Here is a 26,919-nt window from a genome sequence, read left to right as displayed (position 1 = left end):
CTAATCTTTAATGTTAGGTATATATATATATATTACTTACCTAATGTTAGGTATATATATATATATATATATATATATATATATATATATATATATATATATATATATATATATATACCCCTAACATTAAAGATTAGATTCAGGGCTTCCATTGGGAGTCTAAAAAAAAAAGATAAACAGCATTGTCGCAGTGTATTTATTTTTTTCAGTATGTCAGACTGTTCCTTAAACATTCTCTGCACAACTTATATGTCAGATCATCTGCATTTTATACGTTGGTTGTAATAGATTCTCTGTCTACCATTGTGTACTGCAAGTCTCAGAATGACTAGAAAGGGACACTCAAAAATAATATATGGACATAAATGCCTTCTGTTGTAAATATATGCTCAGTTTAGCTTTATATAATGTACAAGCTTTGTTTTGTCATCTGATAGCATTTTGGGAATCTACTGTCTACTAAGAACTGGCTTAGTTAGAAGGATTGCAACAATATCTTATCATTAATACTTTATAACCCACTTCCCATTTTGTACAAAGTATTTAACAAAATATTACAATAGAGATATTGTTTCATCTTTAAATGCCATTCTGCACAATTTGTAAAAAAATTTTAAACAAAGTTATTTATCTTGAAGTAAATGTTTAGTTTGGCAACTTTAGCACGCAATGTAAAATTTACTTTGAATTATAGACAATTTCCTTTTTATAAACATTAATGTATTTTAAGATGTTTCTGTTTACTTAAACATATGTGCTAGCTCCAGGCCCCATTTTAAAATAAATGCCATACCTACTTTTTGCATTGATGGATCAAAGTAATGAGGTTGAGCTGCAAATTAAAATAGGTATTTTTAATGTAAGATAGAATAATTAGATTAACAAAACCTTTGGATATTTTTGACTACCTGTCAAGATAAAAATATAACATAAGCAGGTATACTTCTGTGTGTACTGTAAACTAGAAGTGCATGGATAACTGCCAGACTCAATGCATCTTAAATTTAATTATACTTGTTTATATACCTGACCCTGACCATTCCTCAGATCACAGTTGAAGAGTGAAATACAAATATAGAGAATTACAATAAAAGCATGATTCACATGACATCAAATCAATGGATAATGGATGATCAATTAAGAAGAGTTAATTGTGTCAAATTCATAAAAAGGAAAGTAGTGACATGGAATAAACAAGTAAGAAAATACTCTATCTCCATCTCACTATCCCTCTTCAAAAGAAGAAGTATGCTAACCATAACAAATTATCTCTATTTATTTCTTGTTTTGGAATTATTTCTGAATCAAATTAACAATTGCAAAGGTGGAATTAGTGGAGCATCTTCAAATGTTATCCCTGTCACAGCAGTAAGACACGGAATCCATGAAAAAAATTTAATTAGACTTTAATTACAGTTTCGGCAATATAATAGAAACAGCAAATACATAGTGTATATACATGAGAGGGTAGAGACTATATATATGCAAAAGAGAAAAAAATCAATCATAGTGTAATGCTGCATAATTAATATTGCAATTATTTTAAAGCAGAATTCATATTCACCAACTGGAAACATTCAATGTACTTTAGTGAGGGTAAATTGGGCTAAAAAATAATTACCTAATATTATACAATATTATGATGTGATATTGAGGATATTCCAGAGTTTAGATCAAAGTTCTTCTATTCTTTAAATTGAAATTATTTATATTTCTCATCACTCATCTGTTTTACTAAATAGGATCTCCTGTACCAATCCTGTATTCCTAATGTGTCCCTGTTCATATTTAAAACAGATCCCCTCTGTTGGCCAAATAAAATAATAAAATATGTGATTTTACTTACCTTTTGCAAGGCTCTCTCAGTGGTGATCACCTGTCTGCCTCCCGTGACATCAAGGAGGAAGTATGGTCTCCTTCGTCATGGTCCAATCCAATGTGTGCAGGCACATCAAGTTTTACTTGGTCAGTACAATGAAAATGCCTCAAGTGGGTGTCAGTATGATCGCCACTAGAAGAGGATTTACCCTGCAATCGTAAAATTGCAGTTTCTTGGTGGTTTTATTTTTCTAGCGTGTAGTTTTTTTTTTTTTGCGGTCGGGCATTTTTAAAATAAAAATAAGTGTATAAGTATCGGAAATTATAGATTTTTATTTTGCATTTTGGGGGACAGAAGAAAATAAGAATTAGCAGATACAAGACATATCTCCTAATTCTTCTTTTCTTCTTCTGATGGTAAGTATTATTTTTTATTTTTTACAGATTTTAGATTTTTTTTACTATTATTAGGACAGGACAGATGGGGATTTATTTTAGAAGTTGGCTAGGGGATTATGGAACCCTAGCCATTGTGGGGCTAGTTTGGCCAAATAATGGGCAAATAGTTTAACTTGTTTTGTTTTTGTTTTTTTTAAAACCCAGGTCCGAATTTGCGACATTAGCCTGAATTTTAGTGGTCCGGCGAAGATCACCTTGCCTGAATTCCGGACCAAATGATAGCTCGTTTGATGCCTGAATTACAAAATGTAGATTAATTTCATCGATCCCCTAATTTTGCAGTCTGCATGACCCTGTATTCAGCTGGAAGGTTTTGTCCTATTCGCTTTGGGACTATTACAACTTTAAGTGCTTTTTATCAATCATGTTGATCATTGCTTGTTTAGTTTGTTTCGTGAATCTGTCACATGGCGATTTAGAGTTATTGATTTAAGATAACTCACTGAATGCCTAAAATGTGGTTGAATCATGATTTAAACAAAACTAAATGCACAGGTGTAGTTTACAGGCAGTACAAATCAGCAAGATAAAATTTGCATTTTTTTAAAAAAAAATATTTCATGTGAAGCATAGCGCTGAACCAAGGTGTAGTCTTAATAATCATTGTAGACCTACTTTACACTACTCTACAATAGAAGAAACATCATAAAGCCAGAACTGCAATTTGCCAGAAGGCAATGTTTACATTACTGTCTAAGGATACCTCTAGTGGCCGTCACTCAGACAGCTACTAGAGATGCTTCCTTGGTTAGTGCAGCACAATGTGTAGCACTAATATTCAATGCATCTCTATGAGGATATGCTGATTGGTGCAGCACAACATTTTGCCGAGCATGCCCAATTGCCTCTCAACGCTTTCCTATGGGAAAGTATTGGATTGGCTGAGATCATCAATTCTAATGATATCAGACAAGAAAGCAGGTCAGGGGCCCGGACCCAGGTGAATGTGGAATAAAGGAACGTTTTCTACTTATTTCATGGGGGCAAGGTGGGGCCGGCCGCCTAAATAGTGTTTTTAACACTATTGGGTCAGGAATACATGTTTGTATTTATGACCCTCTTCTGTTCCTTTAACCCCTTGAGGACGCAGGACAGTTCAGGACCGTCATCGGCATTTTTGCGTTGCCGACCGCCGACGGTCCTGAACCGTCCTAAATTTAAAATGTACTTACCCGATCGCCGTCGTTCCCCCGGCGGCGATCGGCGGTGCTCCCGGTGTGGGGAGACTGCCTGCAGCCCAGACAGTCTCCCGATGGCGGTTTAGGACCCCTGGGGCCATTTGATCGCCCAACAGGGCGACCACATGGTCACAATAGGTGTCCTAGACTCTGCCTGCAGGGGGACTGTCTGTGCCGACAGGCAGTCTCCCTGCAACTGTAAAATCATAAAAAAATGTAAAGTTATAGTTAATAAAAAAAAAAAATATTATTATATATGTGTATATATATGATATATAGACATATATTATACCTATATAATATATGTCTATATATCATATATATAATGTCATGCTAAGTGTATTTTTATATTAATATGTACATATATTAATATAAAAATACACTTATAATTAATTTGCACACGTATATATATAATATATATAATAACTATATATATTGTATATATATATTATTATAAAATACGAATAATAAATAATTTAAATTAAATTAAAAAAATTAAAAATAATAATAAAAAATTTAAAAAAAATTATATATCTATACGAAATTTTATTCTAACTGTATTTTGATATTAATATATATATATTTATATCAAAATACACTTAGAATGAAATTGTATATATATCTATGTATATTTAAATAAATAAAAAGAATGCGAACTATTCATATGTCGATATACAAAATTACATAAATAATTATATAAATATACACGTAGACTTCAAATATATAAATATGCATATATATTTAAATTCTACGTGCGTATTTAGGTAATATTTTTACATAATTAAGTTATTTTATTGATTGCAATTTAAGGGACCTGCCTGCCAACCCAGGCCGAAAGACCAGAGAATTTAATTTGCTATCACTGTATTTTACCCTGTAACGTTCTACGACACCCTAAAACATGTACATGGGGGGTACTGTTTTACTCGGGAGACTTCGCTGAACACAAATATTAGTGATTCAAAACAGTAAAACATATCACAGCGATGATATTGTCAGTGAAAGTGACTTTTTTTGCATTTTTCACACACAAACAGCACTTTTACTGATGATATAATTGTTGTGATACATTTTCCAGTTTTGAAACACTAATATTTGTGTTCAGCAAAGTCTCCTGAGTAGAACAGGACCCCCCATGTACAGGTTTTATAGCGTTTTGGAAAGTTACAGGGTCAAATATATAGGTCAAATATTTTTACATTGAAAATGGCCAGGTTGGTTACGTTGCCTTTGAGAGCATATGGTAGCCCAGGAATGAGAATTACCCCCATGATGGCATACCATTTGCAAAAGAAGACAACCCAAGGTATTGCAAATGGGGTAAGTCCAGTCGTTTTTAGTAACCACTTAGTCACAAACACTGGCCAAAATTAGCGTTCAATTTAGTTTTTTACTTTTTTCACACACAAACAAATATGAACGCTAACTTTGGCCAGTGTTTGCGACTAAGTGGCTACTAAAAAAGTCTGGACATACCCCATATTGAATACCCTGGGTTGTCTACTTTTAAAAAAATATGTACATGTGGGGTGTTATTTAGCAATTTATGACAGATAACAGTGTTACAATGTCACTATTGATACATTTTAAAAATGTATGTTTTGAAACCGCAATATCCTACTTGTACTTATAGCCCTATAACATGCAAAAAAAAAGCAAAAAGCATGTAAACACTGGGTATTTTTGAACTCAGGACAACATTTTGAATCTATTTAGCAGTTTTTTTCATTCGCTTTTGTAGATGAGTAAAAGATTTTTCACATAAAATTCAAAAAACTTGTATTTTTTTCAATTTTTCATCATATTTTTTCATTTTTTTTAAATTAAATTAGATGAGATTATATAAATAATGGTATGTAAAGAAAGCCCCTTTTGTCCTGAAAAAAACAATATATAATTTGTATGGGAACAGTAAATGAGAGAGCGGAAAATTACAGCTAAACACAAACACCACAAAAGTGTCAAAAAGATGCCTGGTCGCAAATGTACAACATCGCAAAAAAAGTCCAGTCCTTAAGGGGTTAAAGAAGGTTATATGTGTTCCCTAAATATTTTCATATTGGAACTCTTTCTTTTTCTTTTTCTTTTATTCTTTCCATTTATTTGTTATGCACATGCATATTATCTTAAGTCTTTTTCTATTAGTACTTTGATATTGATGGAATATGTATTATTAAGATTGTCATTATTACTATAAGCACCTTACATATTTATATATATTATTAAGGTTTTTTTTTTTTTATTGCCAGTTGGTACTCATTTTACCTTCACTATTACTGGTGTATGTTATCTCTTTCTTACTTTTCATGTATATAACTACATTCTAAGAACTGGATCCAGTAGATAAATAATTCATATGAGCGCACTTCACTTTGTTTTTGGTCAAATAATAATTGAGGATGTCCATTTTGGTTTGAGATTCTGAATTCCCCCCATGGTAAAAAATTATTTATGGTTATTATTTATGGGAATAGCCACTAAGTGTTGACTGTATTCATAGTTCCATTGAAAAGTGGGCAATAAAGGTTAAAAAGAGCAGTAAAACAAAATCTATATTTGTATGTTATTTATGTATTAAATTATATATAACCATAGATTTGTTTTTACTGTATTTCTCTCTATTACTTACTGTTTCTCAGTTGATTTGAGAACCAATGTACTGCAAAATATATATATACATATAACATTATATTCTGCACATATTTCCAATACACTGATTGGTCCACTTTTGCGTCTTTTTGGTTTGTCTGATTCGGTTTTCTAACACAGTTCTCAGTACCATAAATATGCTACCGACATTCAAGCAAAAAATTGGACAGGAAAAGTTGCAACAGATATTCGAGTGAAAATTCTACGATTTAAGCAAAAATAATATATATATAATATAATATATATATAAAAATTCAGATTTATGCAAAAATGATTGGCTGGCTATAAAATGGTAAAATGTAAAGTTGAGTGTGCAAGTGCTCTTGTTGCTTCTATCTCTCTAACAGACTATCATCCTCCTGTCAGCATTTGGCAGTGTGGCATATCCCCTTTTCTGATAACACTCATTACATCCACCTCTTTCTTTGCCCCATGCTGCAAAATAGGACAAAACTTCAATCTGGTAAGAAGAGAAAGAGAAGAGTGTAAACATGAGAAAATTCAGACTTGTGATTAGTGAGAGAGAGTAGATGAGAACTTTTAGGTTTGTTAGATGGACCTGTAGACTGGGTTGAGAGATCAGCATACACAGCTCTCTGCCATTTAGGAGTTAAATAATTTTTGCTTCTGTCTATGCAGCTCTAGCCACACATCCCATGGCGGTGACTCACACTGTCTGCATGAAAAAAGTTTTATTTCTAATGTACATGTAAAATGTACTTTAATCACACACGGGAGGCATGCAGGGCCGGCGCTACCCTAAGGCGGCCCAGGCTGCCGCCTTAGGGCGCGCGGGTCCAGGGGGCGCGATCTCCGGTGAACAGAAGGAGGAGGGCGCCATTTGCATCGTTCCCCTCCTGTCTGTCACTGCGGTGCGTGGCTGAGCGGGCGGAACGCTACTTACCCGGTCTGACAGGAAATGCAACGAACTGCTTCCTGTCAGACCAGAACAGGAAACCGGATCCTTCACCGCGGACCTCCAGCTCAGTCACATGGATGGAGGTGCGGAGGGGAGAGGAAGGAGACAATAAAAGGTACAGGAAGGGGGGGGGGCAATAAAAGAGGCATGATAGGAGGGGGGACAATAAAAGGAACAGGAGTGTAAGGGTACAATAAAAGGTACAGGAAGGGGGGGACTATGAAAGGTTCAAGAGGGAAGACAATAAAAGGTAGAGGAGGGGGAACAATAATAGAAGGCAGAATAGGGGAGTGGGGGACAATAAAAGATACAGGGGACAACAATAAAAGGTACAAGAGGGGAGGGGGACAATAATAAAAGGTAGAATAGGGGAGTGGGGGACAATAAAAGATACAGGGGACAACAATAAAAGGTACAAGAGGGGAGGGGGGCAATAAAAGATACAGGACAGGAGGGGGGAAAGGGTATAGGAGGGTAGGGGTACAATAAAAGGTACAGGAGGGGGGGACTATGACAGGCTCAAGAGGGAAGACAAGAAAAGGTACAGGATGGGGGACAAGAAAAGGCACAGGTAAGGAGGGGAGACTATGAAAGGTTCATGAGTTGAGACAGTAAAAGGAACATTAGGGGGATTATGAAAGATACAGGAGGGGGGACAATGAAAGGTACAGAAAAAGAAGGGGGGACAATAAATGGGACGGGAGGAGGGACATTAAAAAGCACTGGGGCATTGAAAGACACAGGAGGGAAAGGACAACTATGAAAGGGTCAGGAGGGGAGGAGGTGAGACAAAAAAAGGTACAGGAGGGACAATAAAAGGTACAGGAGGGGAGGGGGGGCAATAAAAGGTACGTGAGAATATAAAAAGACACAGGAGGGCTGGGTGGCACAAAGAAACATACAGTGGGGTTGAGGGGGGACAAACACAAAGGGGCTGGGGGGAGAAAGAGTTGCGCAGAAGGGTGAGGGGCTGGGGGAAAGATGCACAGAGGGACTGTGGGGGAGAACGAAGCACAGAGAGGCTGTGGGGGAGAACGAAGCACAAAGGGGCTAGGGGGAGAAAGAGATGCACAAAGGTACTGGGATAAAAATACACACAAATATGTTGGGGAGAAAGAGCCACACAAAAGGGCAGGGGGACGAAAGACACACAAAAGGGCTGGGGGGAGAAAGAGAAAGGCAAAGGGGCTGGGGGAAGTAAAAAATACACAAGGAGGGTTGTAAGAGACACAGGAGAGATAAAATACAGCAAAGGGGACACACAGGATAAAAGGGGGGGGGGCAAGACATACACAATGGGATATAAAACACTAAAGGGGGTAAGTTAGTCAAAAGGGGGGTAAAAGACACACAGGTGAAGATACATTTTTTTTCGATGGGGAGGGGGGTGGCAAAATTCATCTTCGCCTGTGTAGTCAAAAATCCTTGCACCGGCCCTGGAGGCATGGTCTAGAGCCTATTAACAGAGCAGTAAATAATAAAGACTGAATTAAACAGACTATGCACTAAAGGAAGTAGATAACTCTTTACAGAAAGACTGTGCAATCTACATGCAGGGAGGTGTGACTAGGGCTTGATAAACAAAGTCATTTCACTCCAAACTGGCAGAGATTTGAGCAGTGAGACTGCATGGGCATGATCTATACTTTAAATTTAGATCAACATCAGAAACTGCTGTGGAGGTGTTCAAAGGTGAAGGGCTTAGTTCAGTTGTGTTATCTAAATAGGCTGCAGGCACCATAATATGTCTAGGTTTAGTTTTTTGGTGAAATAGTTTCAGGTTGCCTTACCATGTCATTTGTGTTTCTTGTTACCTGGCTGGTGTGAATTGCTTGGACAATTGAAGAGTGTCACACTGGATGAGGGCCCTTGGAGGATTGAAAAATATATATCTTAAAGGAATACTATAGACACCAAGACCACTTTATCTCAATGATCCCCATTTTTATCTGCAATTGAAAATAATACCGTTCATATTAACAGCAAATACGTGTACTTATTTAAAAAAAAAAGTGAAACTCTGCTATTCCAGTCAGACGGTAAATATATAAAATATAAAAGAACGTGCACTAGCCTCCCAATGCTGTCCTATGAGTAAAGATTATGACCTTACCCAAGGAGGTGGGGCTTGGTAAGGTAAGGCAGATCTTGAAGAGTTAACTTGTACCCAATGTGGTTGGGAGTTACCAAAGTGGTGACTAGGGCATTATAGCATTTGGAATACACATTTGTATTCCTAATTCTATAGTATTTCTTTAATCTCCAGAATCGAAAACGGATAAAAAGGATCCCACTGTATTTACTTAGATGTAGATATATATTGTATTGCTAATCAGTAAAATCTGTGTTGTAATTATTGGCTGGATTAGAATAATGAATTTTGAAGCTTATAAATTTATAGAATTTTGCAGAGTAGAGTTTATTCACTAAAATGAGAATATTGAAGAATTGATAAGGGAAAATTAAAATGTTAAATGTAATAAGCATTTTGTTCAATTAATTAAATATTATTGATTATTCTCTGATGCATGGATCTTTACATCTCCAGTAGGTATGATTGAATGGGTGTCAAACGGCAGTATTTTGGTTAACGTTGACATCAGTAATAAATGAGCTTTTTAACCCCTTAAGGACCAAACTTCTGGAATAAAAGGGAATCATGACATGTTACACATGTCATGTGTCCTTAAGGGGTTAAGTACATTTTCCATAATGCATAATACAGGCAGTACATTTATAGGGATAATTCCATTAAACCTCTGTTTTACTCTAGAAAATTAAAAAAAAAAAAGGAATGTATCACATAGTGACTACATCATAGATGGAAATCTGCATTGAATAAATTAATGCTAATAAATGAAAGAAAGAAAACAATAGAAGATTTAGCACAAAAAAATAAAAATAAAACAAAGATTCAGAAAATAACTGTTTTTTTTTGTTCTGTTTTTTTAAACTGACTTTTAGGTTCATCAAATACATTATTTAGTATGTTGACCTAAGCAAAATAAATTGCAATGATACTCTTTATTTCTATGCAGGAACATTTGTCATGCAAGTGACAGCTACAGATAAGGATGACCCCAGTTATGGAAATAGTGCCAGATTGATATACAGCATTCTACAGGGACAGCCACACTTTTCTATTGAACCAAAATCAGGTAATGCAATGCATTTTTAAAAGTAGTAAGTGTTTGTGTTTTCCTGTAACTAAAATATTTGTGACTGCGTGTAACTATTTTAGAGAAATGTTATGCTCGTACATTAATGTGATATATCTTTTTTAACATTTATGGTGCAATAGACCTGTACTCATCAAGTAATTTAGTCTATAAATTGTGCTTACCAGTGTGCTAACAAATGCTTTGGATAAAAATGTCATGTAGATTTACACATGTATGCTGTCAGCGTAAATAATTAAATGATGACTTTGCTATAGAAAAGTGACTGTAACCTATGATTCCCAGCCTACTGTAATGTGATGTAGTGAATGCAAACATGTATTATAGTATCACAAAAAGGACATTAAAGGATCGCTTTAGGGTCAGGAACACAAACATGTATTCCTTGCCCTATAGTGCTAAACCCACACATATAGGTGGCTTGCCCTCCCTTAGGCCCCCTGTGGCGAAACCAACCTCGCCACTGGGCATTGGAGAAGCCTGTTTGCCTGCCTCCTGCCTGCTGACTATGGCCCCTGGGAGATTTGGCCCTTTAAATACAGTATTTGGGCATATTGTATTTTATTATGCTGCTGCTGGCCCTTTAAGAACCATCTGGGGAAATACTGTGACTTTAGGGAACAATGCCCCTTTAAGACTATGGCCGCTGGAAGATATTGCCTGTTAAAGACTATTTTAGCAGATTGGATTTTAAAAGACTTGCTGCCCCCTTTTGATCTACTGGATGGATTTGTCTGATTTTTGAGAGTGTTTATTTGTATGAAGATTGGAGGTATATTTTTAAAGTTATAGTACATGTAAAAAAAAAGGTATTTTTCCTGCTTGTAATAATTATGTTAACCCATTGTGTACCATAATTATATCACAGGCAGAGGGGAGGATTTTGTGTATAATTGCTGTGAGTGTTTTCTGTAATGTACGTGTGTTATTGGTTGTTCTGTAAAACCCTGTGGGCAGTACTAAGTTTGTGGATTGGGAATAAAAGAGGCTGTATGTGCCAGTACAGTCAGTTCTGCTTGACCCTCAAAACGAAGTGTCGTCTCGTTATTGGGGGAATTGGACTGTATGCTGATTGCCAGGAGTGTAAGCTGATTGTATGCTTTTCCTGTTCAGCGGTTTACAGCATTCATATGGTTGAGAGCATTTGAATGCTTCTCCGGTTCGGTTGTTGTGGTGTCTGCTAGAGTGCTTGGAGCCCTCAGGAAGCGCTAGGAGCATCCATCAACGGATGTACCCAGTCGGGGTGCCTGTCGATCCATTACACCCCCTATAAAAGTTTAAACTCACCTTATTTCCAGCACCACGCGGGTCAGACGGTGATGACCCCCCCCCCCTATGTGACATCATCAAAATGGCCAATTTTTTGCCAATCCAATGGATTTCCCATAGGGAAAGCATTGGATTGGCTAAAATCAGCATGGGGTGGGGCCAAATTCCATTTTGGCCAATCAGGACCTCCTCATAGAGATGCACTGAATCAATGCATCTCTATGAGGAAAATTCAGCGTCTCCATGCAGAGTGTGGGGATGCTGATCGGCAGGGCTGCTTACTGTGCAGTAAGCCAGGAAGCCCCTCCAGTGGCCATCTGAGGAGTGGCCACTTGGAGGTGTACCTAGGGGCAATGTAAACCCTGCTTTTTCTCTGAAAAGGCAGTGTTTACATGAATATAGAACCACAAGCAGAAGTGGGATACGGCTGTACAGTCTATATAGGGAACATACAAGGAAAAAAACAATAGTGTGATACAGTATATACAGTGAAAATGTGCGCTTAAATGGATGCACTCACGAGATAGTAAAGGTAAAACAGCATTCAAGGTGCCTCCCCAGGGAATATGGGGGGATGCTGGTATCCTTCGGTAGTGTCTAGCAGCCAAATGGGACACAGGACTCCAGGTGAGTAATGGTAGAAAATATTTGTAGTTTTATTTTCTTTAAAAGGTGATACAACACCAAGCAGATAAAATATAAAAGTGCACCTACTGCTGCACTTTTATATTTTATCTGCTTGGTGTTGTATCACCTTTTAAAGAAAATAAAACTACAAATATTTTCTACCATTACTCACCTGGAGTCCTGTGTCCCATTTGGCTGCTAGACACTACCGAAGGATACCAGCATCCCCCCATATTCCCTGGGGAGGCACCTTGAATGCTGTTTTACCTTTACTATCTCGTGAGTGCATCCATTTAAGCGCACATTTTCACTGTATATACTGTATCACACTATTGTTTTTTTCCTTGTATGTTCCCTATATAGACTGTACAGCCGTATCCCACTTCTGCTTGTGGTTCTATACATATATATGATCGTTTTGTGGTGGATAACGATCTTGGGAGGCTACAGACTAATTGAAGTTAAGTAATCAATATTTAACACTCAACAACGTAGTTGTTTTGTTTTACATGAATATGCCTGAAGGGAGCTATTATACTCACCAGAACAACTACATTAAGCTGTAGTTGTTTTGGTGACTATAGTGTCCATTTAAGTTGTTCATGATCATAAGGTTTGCATCCTACATGTTGATAAATAATTATACTATTATTTCACATAATATATAGCTCACAAATGTTGGTTACGGTCAATTTAAGTGTGATAAAATTTACAAATTACATTTATATTGTTTAGTAAATAATATAAACTGAAATATAAAAAATATATTTTTGTCATATTGAAATATGCATAAAATAATTAGATACTATTGGTCTTCTTTTATACACCTTAGTCATGTTATTGATAGCCAGTTGGTTACTGTGAATTATAAATCAGGGCTAGTTAATATGTTTGTTGAACAACCATAGGCCAAAGAGATATATTTAAAGAGATTTCTATGACTTTCACATTAGCTATGAGTTTAACCAATAGTGTAGCGGAGTTGGTGAAGGGTTTATTTGCCAGTAGAGCCTTCACCTTAACCATCATTGTAAACTAGAGAGTAAGCCTTTGGTATCTTGCTACCAGCATAGACTTTGCTGGGTGACTAGGTAATAAGGTAGACAGGTCTTGACAATAAAGTTTACTAGGGCTTGGTACAGAATACAGAGAGAGTATTTTGGACGGTACAAGAAATAGTGACTGAATTGAGAGATTGCAATTATGGGTGGTTAACAAAAGCTTACAAAAACACTGAAATGCGGGAAGTAATATCCTAGAGCTGTGGTAAAGGCAATGATTCCGGCAATCAGTACCGTATCCACAAACTACTTTATTCAGTGTCAGGTGACCAAGTAAAGAGGACTAGAGTGATTAGGCTGCCCAGAACAATGCTTCCTCCAATAATGTTCATTATGTGCCTTTTTATTTTCATATGGTTGCACTAATTGGCAGAGATCAGTCTGCTGACAATCTCAGACAATAAATGATTGCAGCATAGGTTTTCGACTTCTGTAGCCTTGCAAACACTAGAAGTGTGTCAAGTGTGGAGGACCCTCGGCTCCTGGTGGGGAACCAGGCTGAGTACAGGAATCAGCCGGCTGTAGTGGTTATGATGCTTGGAGTAACAACCCTTTTTAGAACTTAATCACTGTATTATTACTCATTATTCTGTAAAACTATATTAATTTGATGTTGCAATCACAAACTTAGCATCTTCACTGTGCTCCTTCTGATGCATCTTTCTCTGTTCTAAAAAAATGGTATAAACATTTAGCACTACCACCAATGTTCAATATCTGTCTTTTCATCCCAGTTCCCATGTACTAAACTATCAATAAGCCTAAAATGTTTCTTCTTGCAAAGGACATTTCTCTGAAAGGACACACAAGAAGTCAGTGTTATTATAAGTATTTTCAATATCCTGGTATATAAATAATATAGCAAAACATGGTAGAACTAATAAAAAAGAGAATTAAGTGTCATTCGGGTTTGCCTGTGCAGAATCGTTTCCAACAAGAAATTCTCTGAAGCATTCTGTTTAGCCCAAGTATTTAAATAAATAATATAATATAAAACATGTGCTGTTGCCTAGGAAGACTACTATAATAGATTGCAATATACCGGATTATGAAATATTCATGGCATACTGGTTAAAAATCCATCTTCCAAACAGAAGCAGTACATGTGCAATTTATTGAAGTAAAAGTACATTTTTTAATTGACATATGATTATTTAGAAGGCTTAAAGCATCACAACTACAAATGATCTGTTAAACTGTTTCTATTTTCATAATGTATCTTTTCAAATTGCAAGCCAATATTCATTGGAATGTACATTACATTAAGAGAAAGAATATTGATTATTCAAGACATACTATTGTTTTTGTGGAGTTTTTTTTGTGAGATGCCTTAGCCCGTTGGCATGTCCTTGAGAAACTGCATTTATTTAGAATGAATGAACTGTGTTAGTCCAGTATAGTTATTAATGTATAAATAATCTGTAGGAGTGCTCTAAATATATAACCCTTTTTATGTCTAATGAAAAAAACATGATCTTATTTATTTTGTACATGATGCATTTCAAGGTAAGTAAAACTTATATTATAAAAACAATAAGTAACAAAAGTAAAAGACTGATAGAGATTTTTTTTAATTTAATTTTCTTTTATTGATTTTGTATCTCAGAGAGATAAACATAAGCATATTGGTTACAGAAGAAAAGAAGTGGTGGTTAGAACAAGCATACATTATGTACGTTATCTTAGAGGTAACACTTTCCAAAATTGCAATACAATGATGTTATAATACCAGACAATGCAATGCACTATACAGTCTGCAATGGGTGCGTCAAGTGATAACTCCAGTGACAGCGCACCACTATCTTCAAGTCTTCTTATTGTGCGAGACAAGAGTCTAAACATGTGTATAAAACTTGGGGGGGGGGGAAGATAACTCAGGATGGTTGGAGGAGGGGGGAAGGGGGGGGATTATTCTCGTCATTGTGTGCCGTATTCTTGGAAGATAATGCGTGCTTGGTTAGATGTGCGTGGCCAGATATGTGTGTTGTGTGTTGTCCAAGATAAGCGTGTTTCTTAAAAAAAAAAGACAGGTTCTAGGTATAAGAGGAATCATGGGCTTTTTGGGAGAGGCCTGTCACACCCCTGTTTGATCGACTTGATTCCCACATTCTCCAAGCCTCTTTCCAGAACGGTTTGGGGGGTCTAGTCAGTCTGGCCATGGTTTCATATGACTTGGTGGACTGTAGTGTTTGTATACATAGATCAATGTTTGGGGGGATTTTGGAGAGCCAGGCTTTACTGACTGTAGAGAAAGCTGCAATCATAATATGATAAGAGAGGTATTTTTTTGTTTTTGGTATATCAGTGGGGAAAAGTTGCAGTAAATAAGTCTCCGGACGCAATGGTATTTTTACCCCTGTTGAGCCCTGTATTAGTTGCCTCACTTCGTCCCAGAACTGTGTTATCTTGTGGCACGTCCACCATATGTGGTACATAGTTCCCGGTGCAGCTTTATATCTCCAACACATATTCGACCTGTTAGGGTCTATCTGTTTGAGCTGTGTAGGCACCATATACCACCGGTAGAGAACCTTTCTGGTTAATTCTATTTGTGTAGCGCATAGGGTGAGTGTCTTGTTTGCCAGGAAAAATTTTGACCATTGTGTGTGGTCTAATGTTTCTTGGAAATCCGATTCCCATGCCCTAACAAATTGGGGTTTCCCTATGCGGGGTTGTTTTGTAAGTAGAGTGTACAATGAGGAGATCATTTTTTGGGGGTTCTGCTTGTGAGTGCAAAGTTCTAGGACTTGTGTTATGTGGGAGTATGTTGCTTTATCCATTCCAGCCGCCATTGTGGGTATTTGCTTTGTGAGCCAAGATCTTATTTGGAGATCAGAGAGGAAGGCAGAGTTGGACAGACCAAATGTAGTTTGAAAATATTGGAACAAGTGTACAGTTTGTTCGTCTAATAGTTGTTGGATATGGGAAATCCCACATGCAGTCCAGAGTGCCGCGGAGAAGGTGGGAAGTAGAGGCGCAATTGCAGTTAGGGGGGTTGTCGGTGTTATGGAAATTTTTTCCTTGGTTTGTTTTTGGAGTAAATCCCATGTCGAGAGAGTTAGGGATGTGGTAGGTAGTATCTGGTCGTATATGGGTCTGAGATGGTGCGGGAGACACGTAAGTTCTGTGAGTGCATGACCGTCCGTGAATGAAGCTTCGATATTGAGCCATGTTGGTTGGGTTGCAAGGTGATGTGCTGAGATTAATGGGCTCAATTGCGACGCCATGTAATACTTGGCTATGTTGGGTACTCCTAGCCCCCCCTCCCTGAATGGTCTATGTAGAATTTCAGCCGCTACCCTAGGTTGTTTATAGTTCCAGATATAGTCGCTAAATGTTTTTTGTATAGTTTTCAGATAAAGTGGTGGGAGTGCGATGGGTAGAGTGCGCAATAAATACTGTAGTTTGGGAAAAAGAATCATTTTTATGGCTGCTATGCGGCCGAGCCAGGATACATACTTTCCTTTCCAGGTAGATAATCTTTGTGCAATTTCTTTGGCTATTACTACATAATTGGTTTGAAAGAGGAGTTTTGGATCGGTTGGGAAGTCTATACCTAGAAAAGTGAGGCTGTTATTGTCCCATTGGTAGGCATACGTGTTATTTAAAGTGCGTAATGTTTTATCAGGTAAATAGAGGTGCATTACTTTTGTTTTGGTTATGTTCAATTTATAATATGAGCAGGCACTATATGCTGTTAGGTGGGTTTTGACATGTAGTAGTGACACATGTGGATTTGTGAATGTTAGCATGATGTCATCTGCAAACATTGTAATCTTGTGTTCGGTTTTCCCTATCTTGATTCCTTGTATACGTGGATCGTTCCGTATTAGATGAGCTAAGGGCTCTAGGGCCAAAATGTAAAGGAGGGGGGATAGGGGACAGCCTTGCCTGGTTCCATTTGTGATTTGAAATTGCGTGGACTGGAACCCGCTGTTTGCTACTTTGGCGCACGGAGCGGAGTACAATGCTGATATTAGAGACATGAACCTCGGGGGGAAATTAAATTTTGTGAGGACAGCAGCAAGGAAGCCCCAGTGCAGTCTGTCAAAGGCTTTTTCAGCATCCAGTGACAGAAATGCACTGGGCCTCCTCCCTCTTCGTGCGGTGTGAAGGAGATTGAGTAATTTCCTTGTGCCGTCCGCTCCCTGCCTGCCCGTGATAAATCCCACTTGATCTTCATGTATCAAAGAGGGGAGCATATGTGATACCCGATTTGCATAGATCTTTGCTAGAAGTTTTGTGTCTGTGTTTAGCAGGGATATGGGTCTCATGTTTTGTGGTATAGTTGGGGGTTTGCCTGGTTTTGGTATTGTTGCAATATGGGCCAGGAGCATTTCTGGTGGCATAGTACTTGTGTCTATGATTTGATTCAATGTCCTGAGTAGGTACGGGCCTAAGGTGTCGGAGTATGTTTTATAGTAGGTGTTCGTGAACCCATCAGGGCCCGGCGATTTCCCCGACGGGAGGGCCTTGATAGCGTCTGTAAGTTCTGTGAGTGTAATTTCGGCTTGTAGAGCGTCTCGCTGACTTGTGTTCAACGTGGGGAGAGTTGATTGCAACAGGAATGATTGTATTTCTTGGTTTGTCGGTTGGTGCGTATTAGAGGTAGATAATCTTTGTGCAATTTCTTTGGCTATTACTACATAATTGGTTTGAAAGAGGAGTTTTGGATCGGTTGGGAAGTCTATACCTAGAAAAGTGAGGCTGTTATTGTCCCATTGGTAGGCATACGTGTTATTTAAAGTGCGTAATGTTTTATCAGGTAAATAGAGGTGCATTACTTTTGTTTTGGTTATGTTCAATTTATAATATGAGCAGGCACTATATGCTGTTAGGTGGGTTTTGACATGTAGTAGTGACACATGTGGATTTGTGAATGTTAGCATGATGTCATCTGCAAACATTGTAATCTTGTGTTCGGTTTTCCCTATCTTGATTCCTTGTATACGTGGATCGTTCCGTATTAGATGAGCTAAGGGCTCTAGGGCCAAAATGTAAAGGAGGGGGGATAGGGGACAGCCTTGCCTGGTTCCATTTGTGATTTGAAATTGCGTGGACTGGAACCCGCTGTTTGCTACTTTGGCGCACGGAGCGGAGTACAATGCTGATATTAGAGACATGAACCTCGGGGGGAAATTTAATTTTGTGAGGACAGCAGCAAGGAAGCCCCAGTGCAGTCTGTCAAAGGCTTTTTCAGCATCCAGTGACAGAAATGCACTGGGCCTCCTCCCTCTTCGTGCGGTGTGAAGGAGATTGAGTAATTTCCTTGTGCCGTCCGCTCCCTGCCTGCCCGTGATAAATCCCACTTGATCTTCATGTATCAAAGAGGGGAGCAGATGTGATACCCGATTTGCATAGATCTTTGCTAGAAGTTTTGTGTCTGTGTTTAGCAGGGATATGGGTCTCATGTTTTGTGGTATAGTTGGGGGTTTGCCTGGTTTTGGTATTGTTGCAATATGGGCCAGGAGCATTTCTGGTGGCATAGTACTTGTGTCTATGATTTGATTCAATGTCCTGAGTAGGTACGGGCCTAAGGTGTCGGAGTATGTTTTATAGTAGGTGTTCGTGAACCCATCAGGGCCCGGCGATTTCCCCGACGGGAGGGCCTTGATAGCGTCTGTAAGTTCTGTGAGTGTAATTTCGGCTTGTAGAGCGTCTCGCTGACTTGTGTTCAACGTGGGGAGAGTTGATTGCAACATGAATGATTGTATTTCTTGGTTTGTCGGTTGGTGCGTATTAGAGTCATTTTTGAGATTGTATAGTGATGTGTAGTACCTTGCCATGTTGTTATTTATTTCTTGTGGATCAAAGATTTTTGTGCCATCTGGCAGGTTGAGATATGGGATTTTAGACTGGCTTTGTTTGTGTTGCAGGAGAGAAGCTAAGGCTTTGTTCGCTTTGTTACCCTGACAGTATGTGTGGGTGCGGAGTCTTTGTAGTGTGGATGTTGTTTTGGCCAGTAAATATTCATTAAGTTTCTTGGTGGTGTGCGATATAGCGATTTGTCCCGTCTCTGTTGAGCAGTTGTTCGTTGGTTTGGTCTCGTAGTATTTTTAGGAGTGCATTGTATTCGTGATGTGCTGTCCGCTTGATGTAGGCTGCTTTACTTATAGCTAGGCCTCTGAGAACCGCCTTATGTGCTTGCCACACTGTCATGGGGGAGATGTCTGGAATGTCATTCATGTTAAAGTATGCAGTGAGTTCTAACTGTAGCGTCGTTTTAAAGTCCTGGTTGTTTAGTAAGTAGTCAGGGAGGCGCCACGGGGTCTTACCTCTGTGCGGGAAGGAGTCTGTTAGTATTAGGTCGATTGGGGCATGGTCCATCCAGATTATGTCACCTATGTGACATTCCTTGATTGAGGGTAGAAGTGTTCGGGCTACTAGTGCGTGGTCTATTCTCGAATGTGTCTTGTGCATGGGGGAAAAATAGGTGTATTCGCGGTCATTGGGGTGTGTAGTTCTCCAAGCATCATATATGTCATATTCCATGAGTAGTTTTGTGAGCGCTTTGCATGTGGATGTGAGGGATGTGTGTCTGCGGGTTTGTGGAGGTACCGTTGTGTCTAGTTGGGGGTGTAGTATATGGTTTAGGTCACCACACATGATCAAGTAGGGCAATTGTGGCGAAGGTATCTTGGAGAGCACATGGTGGAGGAAATTGCGTTGATTCGAGTTCGTACCATAAATTGTAACAAGTGTGTACGTCTTATTATTGATAGTGCAGTGTAAAATGATGTATCTTCCCCGCTTATCTGTTTTGAGTTGTAAGAGTTTGAATGTGAGGGAGTGATGTAAAAGTATGGATGCCCCTCGTGTCTTGGATGAATGGGATGAATGGTATTGGGTTGGGTAGTCCCTGAGTACGAATTCAGGCGTACGGTCCTGTACAAAATGTGTCTCTTGTATGCATTTGACATCTATCTTGTCTTTTTTCGCTGATTTCAGTAGGACCCGCCTTTTGTGCGGCGTATTTAGTCCTCGAGCATTAATGGAGCTTATTTTTATGAATGTTTTAGGTAAGCTTTTGGAGATCTTGGTGTATATAATCGGCCTTTAATGACGAGTAATGTAACTGCGAGGGGGTTTAGAACTTTGTTAGGGGAAGTTAGGTTGGGGTTGGGTGTAAACATAGGGGTAAGATATGTACAAGATTCCCAGATAGGGGATGTGGTGCATGGGTGGTGCACCATGGGGTTAGGAACGGTCAGTTCCAGTGCATGTGGCTATTGGGCTGTGGTTTCCGTCTGAACAGAAAGAGTTACATATAACACCCTGTAACAGGTGATGCCCAAAATGGAATGGTTCGTGGAAGTATGGCTTGTGTCAGCAATCGGTCGGTTAGGGAGTTATACCGCTAATCTAGGTTTCAGTGCCTACCCAAAACCTCCCCTCTCGTTTTCCTGTATCTTGCCAGAGCGCGGTCACGTCAGCGCTACCCCAGTCGAGTTCGTACCATAAATTGTAACAAGTGTGTACGTCTTATTATTGATAGTGCAGTGTAAAATGATGTATCTTCCCCGCTTATCTGTTTTGAGTTGTAAGAGTTTGAATGTGAGGGAGTGATGTAAAAGTATGGATGCCCCTCGTGTCTTGGTTGAATGGGATGAATGGTATTGGGTTGGGTAGTCCCTGAGTACGAATTCAGGCGTACGGTCCTGTACAAAATGTGTCTCTTGTATGCATATGACATCTATCTTGTCTTTTTTCGCTGATTTCAGTAGGACCCACCTTTTGTGCGGCGTATTTAGTCCTCGAGCATTAATGGAGCTTATTTTTATGAATGTTTTAGGTAAGCTTTTGGAGATCTTGGTGTATATAATCGGCCTTTAATGACGAGTAATGTAACTGCGAGGGGGTTTAGAACTTTGTTAGGGGAAGTTAGGTTGGGTGCAAACATAGGGGTAAGATATGTACAAGATTCCCAGATAGGGGATGTGGTGCATGGGTGGTGCACCATGGGGTTAGGAACGGTCAGTTCCAGTGCATGTGGCTATTGGGCTGTGGTTTCCGTCTGAACAGAAAGAGTTACATTTAACACCCTGTAACAGGTGATGCCCAAAATGGAATGGTTCGTGGAAGTATGGCTTGTGTCAGCAATCGGTCGGTTAGGGAGTTATACCGCTAATCTAGGTTTCAGTGCCTACCCAAAACCTCCCCTCTTGTTTTCCTGTATCTTGCCAGAGCGCGGTCACGTCAGCGCTACCCCAGTCCGCCCTAGGCGGAAGAAGGTAGGCCAAGGCCACCGCGCTCCAGTCTCCCCCCACCCCCCCTCCGTTTCAACGAAATAGACCATAATCAGATGGAATTCTCTCGTCTCCTCGCTGTGCGCCCCTGCTTCGGAACGGGACAGTAGAGTTCAGATAACCGATCAGACATTTGCTCTTTCGTGGTCAATACACATTTAATATACAATATACAACATACAATAAGGCCCACAGTGTCTATTGAACAGCGAGGTTGGTGTGCGCTGGAAGGCTCACAACTCAGAGCCGCATCCAGTTGGTGTGCGGGCGCGTTGGCGCCACCTCAGTCCGCCACAAGCGGAAGAAGGTAGGCCAAGGCCCCGTCCCAAGGTAGTTGGAGCCCATATCAGGTGTAACCTGTCCTTCTCCGAACTGTGCGCCCCTGTTTCGCGACAGGACAGGAGAGCCCAGGTGTCATATCGAACATTTGCTGTCGTTAGAACAGTACACTTTCAACCTACAATAAGACAAGCTATATTTGTGGAGCAATAAGATAGGTGGGCGGTTGAAGGCTCCCAACTCAGAGGCGTACCTGGCTAGAGTGTGGTCACGTCGGCGCTACCCCAGACTGTAACAAGTGGGGGAAGGTAGGCCCAGATGTCACGCTCTCCGTCTTCTCCCCCCTCCCCCACCCCATCTCAAACAATGTAAGCCCATATCAGATGCGGTCTATCTATTTCTAAACATTGCATTTCTGCCCCTTAAAGGGACAGGAGAGCCTACTCAACACACCAGACATTTGTCCCCGTTAGATCAATACCCATTCAATATTACATTAATACGTGTTGTAAATGCAGAGCAGTGAGAAAGGCGGGGGTCTGAAGGGTTCACAGCTCAGACACAGCAGTCAAGCCAGGAGGCTTGTAGTGGATTTCTCGACAGCAGGGTCGCTTAGTTGAGGCGGTACAGTCACGCTCCATCAGAGCATGGCAATTCCCCTGATATTAAACTCTCTGCACATTAATAATCCCCAATTCGCCTCCCACCAGTTGTGTCACCGGGCCCCGGGGCGCGTCCTCCCGCCCGGCTCCCTCTTGTGAAGGAAGGCGGGCAGGCCGAGACGCCCAGGACCCGACTCACCATCTCCGATGTGCAGCGAGTGTGCAAACAATACAGTAGGGGGGAGCGTCATTTGTTAAAGAGTTCAAGATGATCTGGAGGCCCAGGTGGCATTTGAAGGTGCTGAGTATTTGCGGGTTTTCTCCCAGAGTCAGTGTTCGCTTTTAGCGTTTGGAGGGTGACTTCATCCACTCTAGACGGAGTCTCTCCACTCGTGGGTGGTCTGCTTCAGTACTATCCGGTACGCTGATGCCCCAAGCTTTTAATTTCCTGAGCCCGTCATCCGGTGTCAAGATCGCTTTGAAGTTACCATCTTTGTGCGCCAGTAACTTGGTGGGGAATCCCCATCTGTATCTTATGCCATTTGTACGGAGAGCGTCGGTAATTGGAGCAAAGTCTTTCCTTCGTCGAAGCGTGGTTGCTGACAGGTCAGCGAACAGTTGAACTGTGGGGAAGTCGTCATGCGGTTTGTTTTTATTTCTACTTTCACAGAGTATGTGCTCCTTAATGTGGAAAAAGTGGATGCGTATTAGCACATCTCTTGGTGTTGTGTCAGGTAGATGGCGCGGGCGAGGGACCCGGTGTGCTCGATCCACTAAGAGCATATCAGATGGTACCTCAGGGCCATAGGCCCGAAGCAGCCCTCTGACATAGGCTGGTAGCTCCGCTTGTGTCACTGATTCTGGCACACCTCTCAGCCGGAGGTTGTTTCGCCTCGAGCGGTCTTCTAGATCTGCCAGCTTTTGCTCCATGAGCTGAATTTTCTCTTCCATACTTTCGGCCGGAGGTTGTTTCGCCTCGAGCGGTCTTCTAGATCTGCCAGCTTTTGCTCCATGAGCTGAATTTTCTCTTCCATACTTTCGGCATGATCATCCAGATCGTTGTGGGCTGTCCCGATGTCGTCCATTTTGGATTCCACATGTGCCGTTCTGCGGCCTAGCTCCTGGACATCCTTTCGGAGGGAATCCATGGAGTGTTGCCAAGCGGTGATGAGTTTGTGCGATAGTTCGTCCAACGCTTTTGTGAGGTGGTTTGGGGTGAGCATATCATCTTTGCTCATAGTAGTCGGCGAGAGATCGCTTTTTCCCGCGTCTTCTCCGCCATCTTGTATGGCCGTCCGGCAGTCATTCCCGATTTGCTCGGGTTTTTGGCCGAAGAAATTTAGTTTTTCTGCTTTAGAGGCCGTCTTCCTTGCCTTGGGTTGTGACATCTTGCTATTTTGAGTTTTTCACGCCTTCTGTGTGCTAGGATGGCGCTGGATTGTTAGCCCAGATGCCGGAGCTCAAGGATTAAGCATCCATCTCGTCCAGCGGTTAGCCACGCCCCCCTCCTGATTTTTATTTTTATTTTTTCGGCTTTCTAATACCCTTGCACCATGATGCATTATTTGGTGTTAGACCCTCAAATGTAATATTGACACTTTTACCTGATTGGAGGCTTGCCATAAGCTTACTAATACACAGATGGCTAATAGCAAAGAAGAATATTCTAGAAAGATATAGGGCCATTGACAGTCTGAGGTATCAGCAGCTATAAACTCCTTGGTCCCCCCATGTCCACCCCTCCCCCCAAAAAAATATATTTCCAGCTCTGATGGTCCTAGATCTGAATGTTACCAGACAATGAATATGATTAAATATAAAACTAAAGGAGTTCCAGAAATCCTTAGTAACCATGAAAGGCTTACAAAGTATCCTTCCAATCAATTGCAGCTAGGAAAATACAGGGAGTGCAGAATTATTAGGCAAGTTGTATTTTTGAAGATTAATTTTATTATTGAACAACAACCATGTTCTCAATGAACCCAAACAACTCATTAATATCAAAGCTGAATATTTTTGGAAGTAGTTTTTAGTTTGTTTTTAGTTTTAGCTATTTTAGGGGGATATCTGTGTGTGCAGGTGACTATTACTGTGCATAATTATTAGGCAACTTAACAAAAAACAAATATATACCCATTTCAATTATTTATTTTTACCAGTGAAACCAATATAACATCTCAACATTCACAAATATACATTTCTGACATTCAAAAACAAAACAAAAACAAATCAGTGACCAATATAGCCACCTTTCTTTGCAAGGACACTCAAAAGCCTGCCATCCATGGATTCTGTCAGTGTTTTGATCTGTTCACCATCAACATTGCGTGCAGAAGCAACCACAGCCTCCCAGACACTGTTCAGAGAGGTGTACTGTTTTCCCTCCTTGTAAATCTCACATTTGATGATGGACCACAGGTTCTCAATGGGGTTCAGATCACGTGAACAAGGAGGCCATGTCATTAGATTTTCTTCTTTTATACCCTTTCTTGCCAGCCACGCTGTGGAGTACTTGGACGCGTGTGATGGAGCATTGTCCTGCATGAAAATCATGTTTTTCTTGAAGGATGCAGACTTCTTCCTGTACCACTGCTTGAAGAAGGTGTCTTCCAGAAACTGGCAGTAGGACTGGGAGTTGAGCTTGACTCCATCCTCAACCCGAAAAGGCCCCACAAGCTCATCTTTGATGATACCAGCCCAAACCAGTACTCCACCTCCACCTTGCTGGCGTCTGAGTCGGACTGGAGCTCTCTGCCCTTTACCAATCCAGCCACGGGCCCATCCATCTGGCCCATCAAGACTCACTCTCATTTCATCAGTCCATAAAACCTTAGAAAAATCAGTCTTGAGATATTTCTTGGCCCAGTCTTGACGTTTCAGCTTGTGTGTCTTGTTCAGTGGTGGTCGTCTTTCAGCCTTTCTTACCTTGGCCATGTCTCTGAGTATTGCACACCTTGTGCTTTTGGGCACTCCAGTGATGTTTACATCTTGGCAGCTGCACGCTTGACTTTTCTCAGTTCATGGGCAGTTATTTTGCGCCTTGGTTTTTCCACACGCTTCTTGCGACCCTGTTGACTATTTTGAATGAAACGCTTGATTGTTCGATGATCACGCTTCAGAAGCTTTACAATTTTAAGAGTGCTGCATCCCTCTGCAAGATATCTCACTATTTTTGACTTTTCTGAGCCTGTCAAGTCCTTCTTTTGACCCATTTTGCCAAAGGAAAGGAAGTTGCCTAATAATTATGCACACCTGATATAGGGTGTTGATGTCATTAGACCACACCCCTTCTCATTACAGAGATGCACATCACCTAATATGCTTAATTGGTAGTAGGCTTTCGAGCCTATACAGCTTGGAGTAAGACAACATGCATAAAGAGGATGATGTGGTCAAAATACTCATTTGCCTAATAATTCTGCACTCCCTGTATATAAAAGGAGTTAGTGAGACACAGTACTACATCTACTTCTCAAACTCAGGTGCAATCATAAATGTGAGGTTGGAAGGGCTGCAAGCTTTTGCATCACCTAACTGTAAAATTACTCCCATTTCAATCTATAATCCTAAAAATAAAGCATGCGTTATTATTACATATATTATATTATTATAAATTTCACTTGTAGGAACACTCCAGACTGGAAATCCTCAACTTCCCTTATTACATGTAACAACTTAAAAATATGCAACAAAATAAACAGAAAAAAAAATTATGCCAACTTTTAAATGTCCTGTATTTGCTTCCAAGCTCCTGACTTTAGTGTATTTGCAATAAAGTTTCATTAAACAAGGAAGTCCCATAATTTATCACATATTCTGCAAAGTATTTCACAATTAAGTTATATACCTCTGCCAAACAGGTTAATTAGGTCAGTGTACAGCACTTGATAACTATTTTAATCAGCACATGAGATGAATAGGCAAGATGACCATACCGATAGCATCTGGTCAAAATAGCAGCTGAACCACAATAATTCCATTTACAGAAAACTTTGCTCACCGTTTTATAAATTAGACTGTATGCTGATATTACCAAATCTCCTGATCATGCCTCTATGCAGCCCTGGCTTGTTCTCTTCTATTAGGGACTTGCATAATGGTTGACATTGTAAAAATAGTTGAATTGGCAAAAGAGGAGGTACAGTTTTCTATTCTGTCAGGCGATAAAAGGACATGTGTAGAAGCAATAGACTTATGCATTCGGTCTTGGAAGAGTTGCACTTTGTCTCAATTTTGGATTGATCCCCATTTGCTAAGAAAGGCCACATCCCTAAAGGATGTAAAGGGCCTTTAAAATACCAGGGAGACCTGTAAAGTTTCCCCCCTTTGTCACGAGGGCATCAGATGTGAGCTAAAATCAGAATAATGGGCTTGGACAGGTCACCCATCGATGGAGGAACTGAATGACATGTGGGAGGTGTACATGCCTCTTCAGGGGTTTACAAATACCTCTTGCTTTCTTAATAGTGTGGAGGGGTAACCAACTCTTATAGCAGTCAATACTACTTATGCTCAGCTTTTTATTTTCTCCAAATGCTTCTTTCTTCAGCCTCAAAAAAGGCTAAATTAAATTCCATTTTAAACCACTGTGACTATTAAATTAAATTAAATTAAAGAACTGATTTGCAAAACA

At 39.9% G+C, this 26,919-nt stretch overlaps 1 protein-coding gene across 1 annotated transcript in view; it reads left to right on the top strand.

The window, feature by feature from the left end:
• Positions 1-26,919, top strand: part of LOC134608627 (cadherin-19-like) — a 207,801-nt gene that overhangs the window by 85,901 nt on the left and 94,981 nt on the right. Inside the window, exon 4 of the mRNA XM_063451610.1 lies at positions 10,062-10,181. Coding sequence (XP_063307680.1) covers positions 10,062-10,181 — 120 coding nt within the window. The remainder of the gene's footprint in view (positions 1-10,061; positions 10,182-26,919) is intronic.

The sequence above is a fragment of the Pelobates fuscus genome, chromosome 4, assembly GCF_036172605.1.
Source record: "Pelobates fuscus isolate aPelFus1 chromosome 4, aPelFus1.pri, whole genome shotgun sequence".
Taxonomy (NCBI): Eukaryota; Metazoa; Chordata; class Amphibia; order Anura; family Pelobatidae; genus Pelobates; species Pelobates fuscus.
The sequence above is the reverse complement of the archived record's forward strand: the minus strand, read 5'-3'. Positions and strand labels throughout refer to the sequence as shown.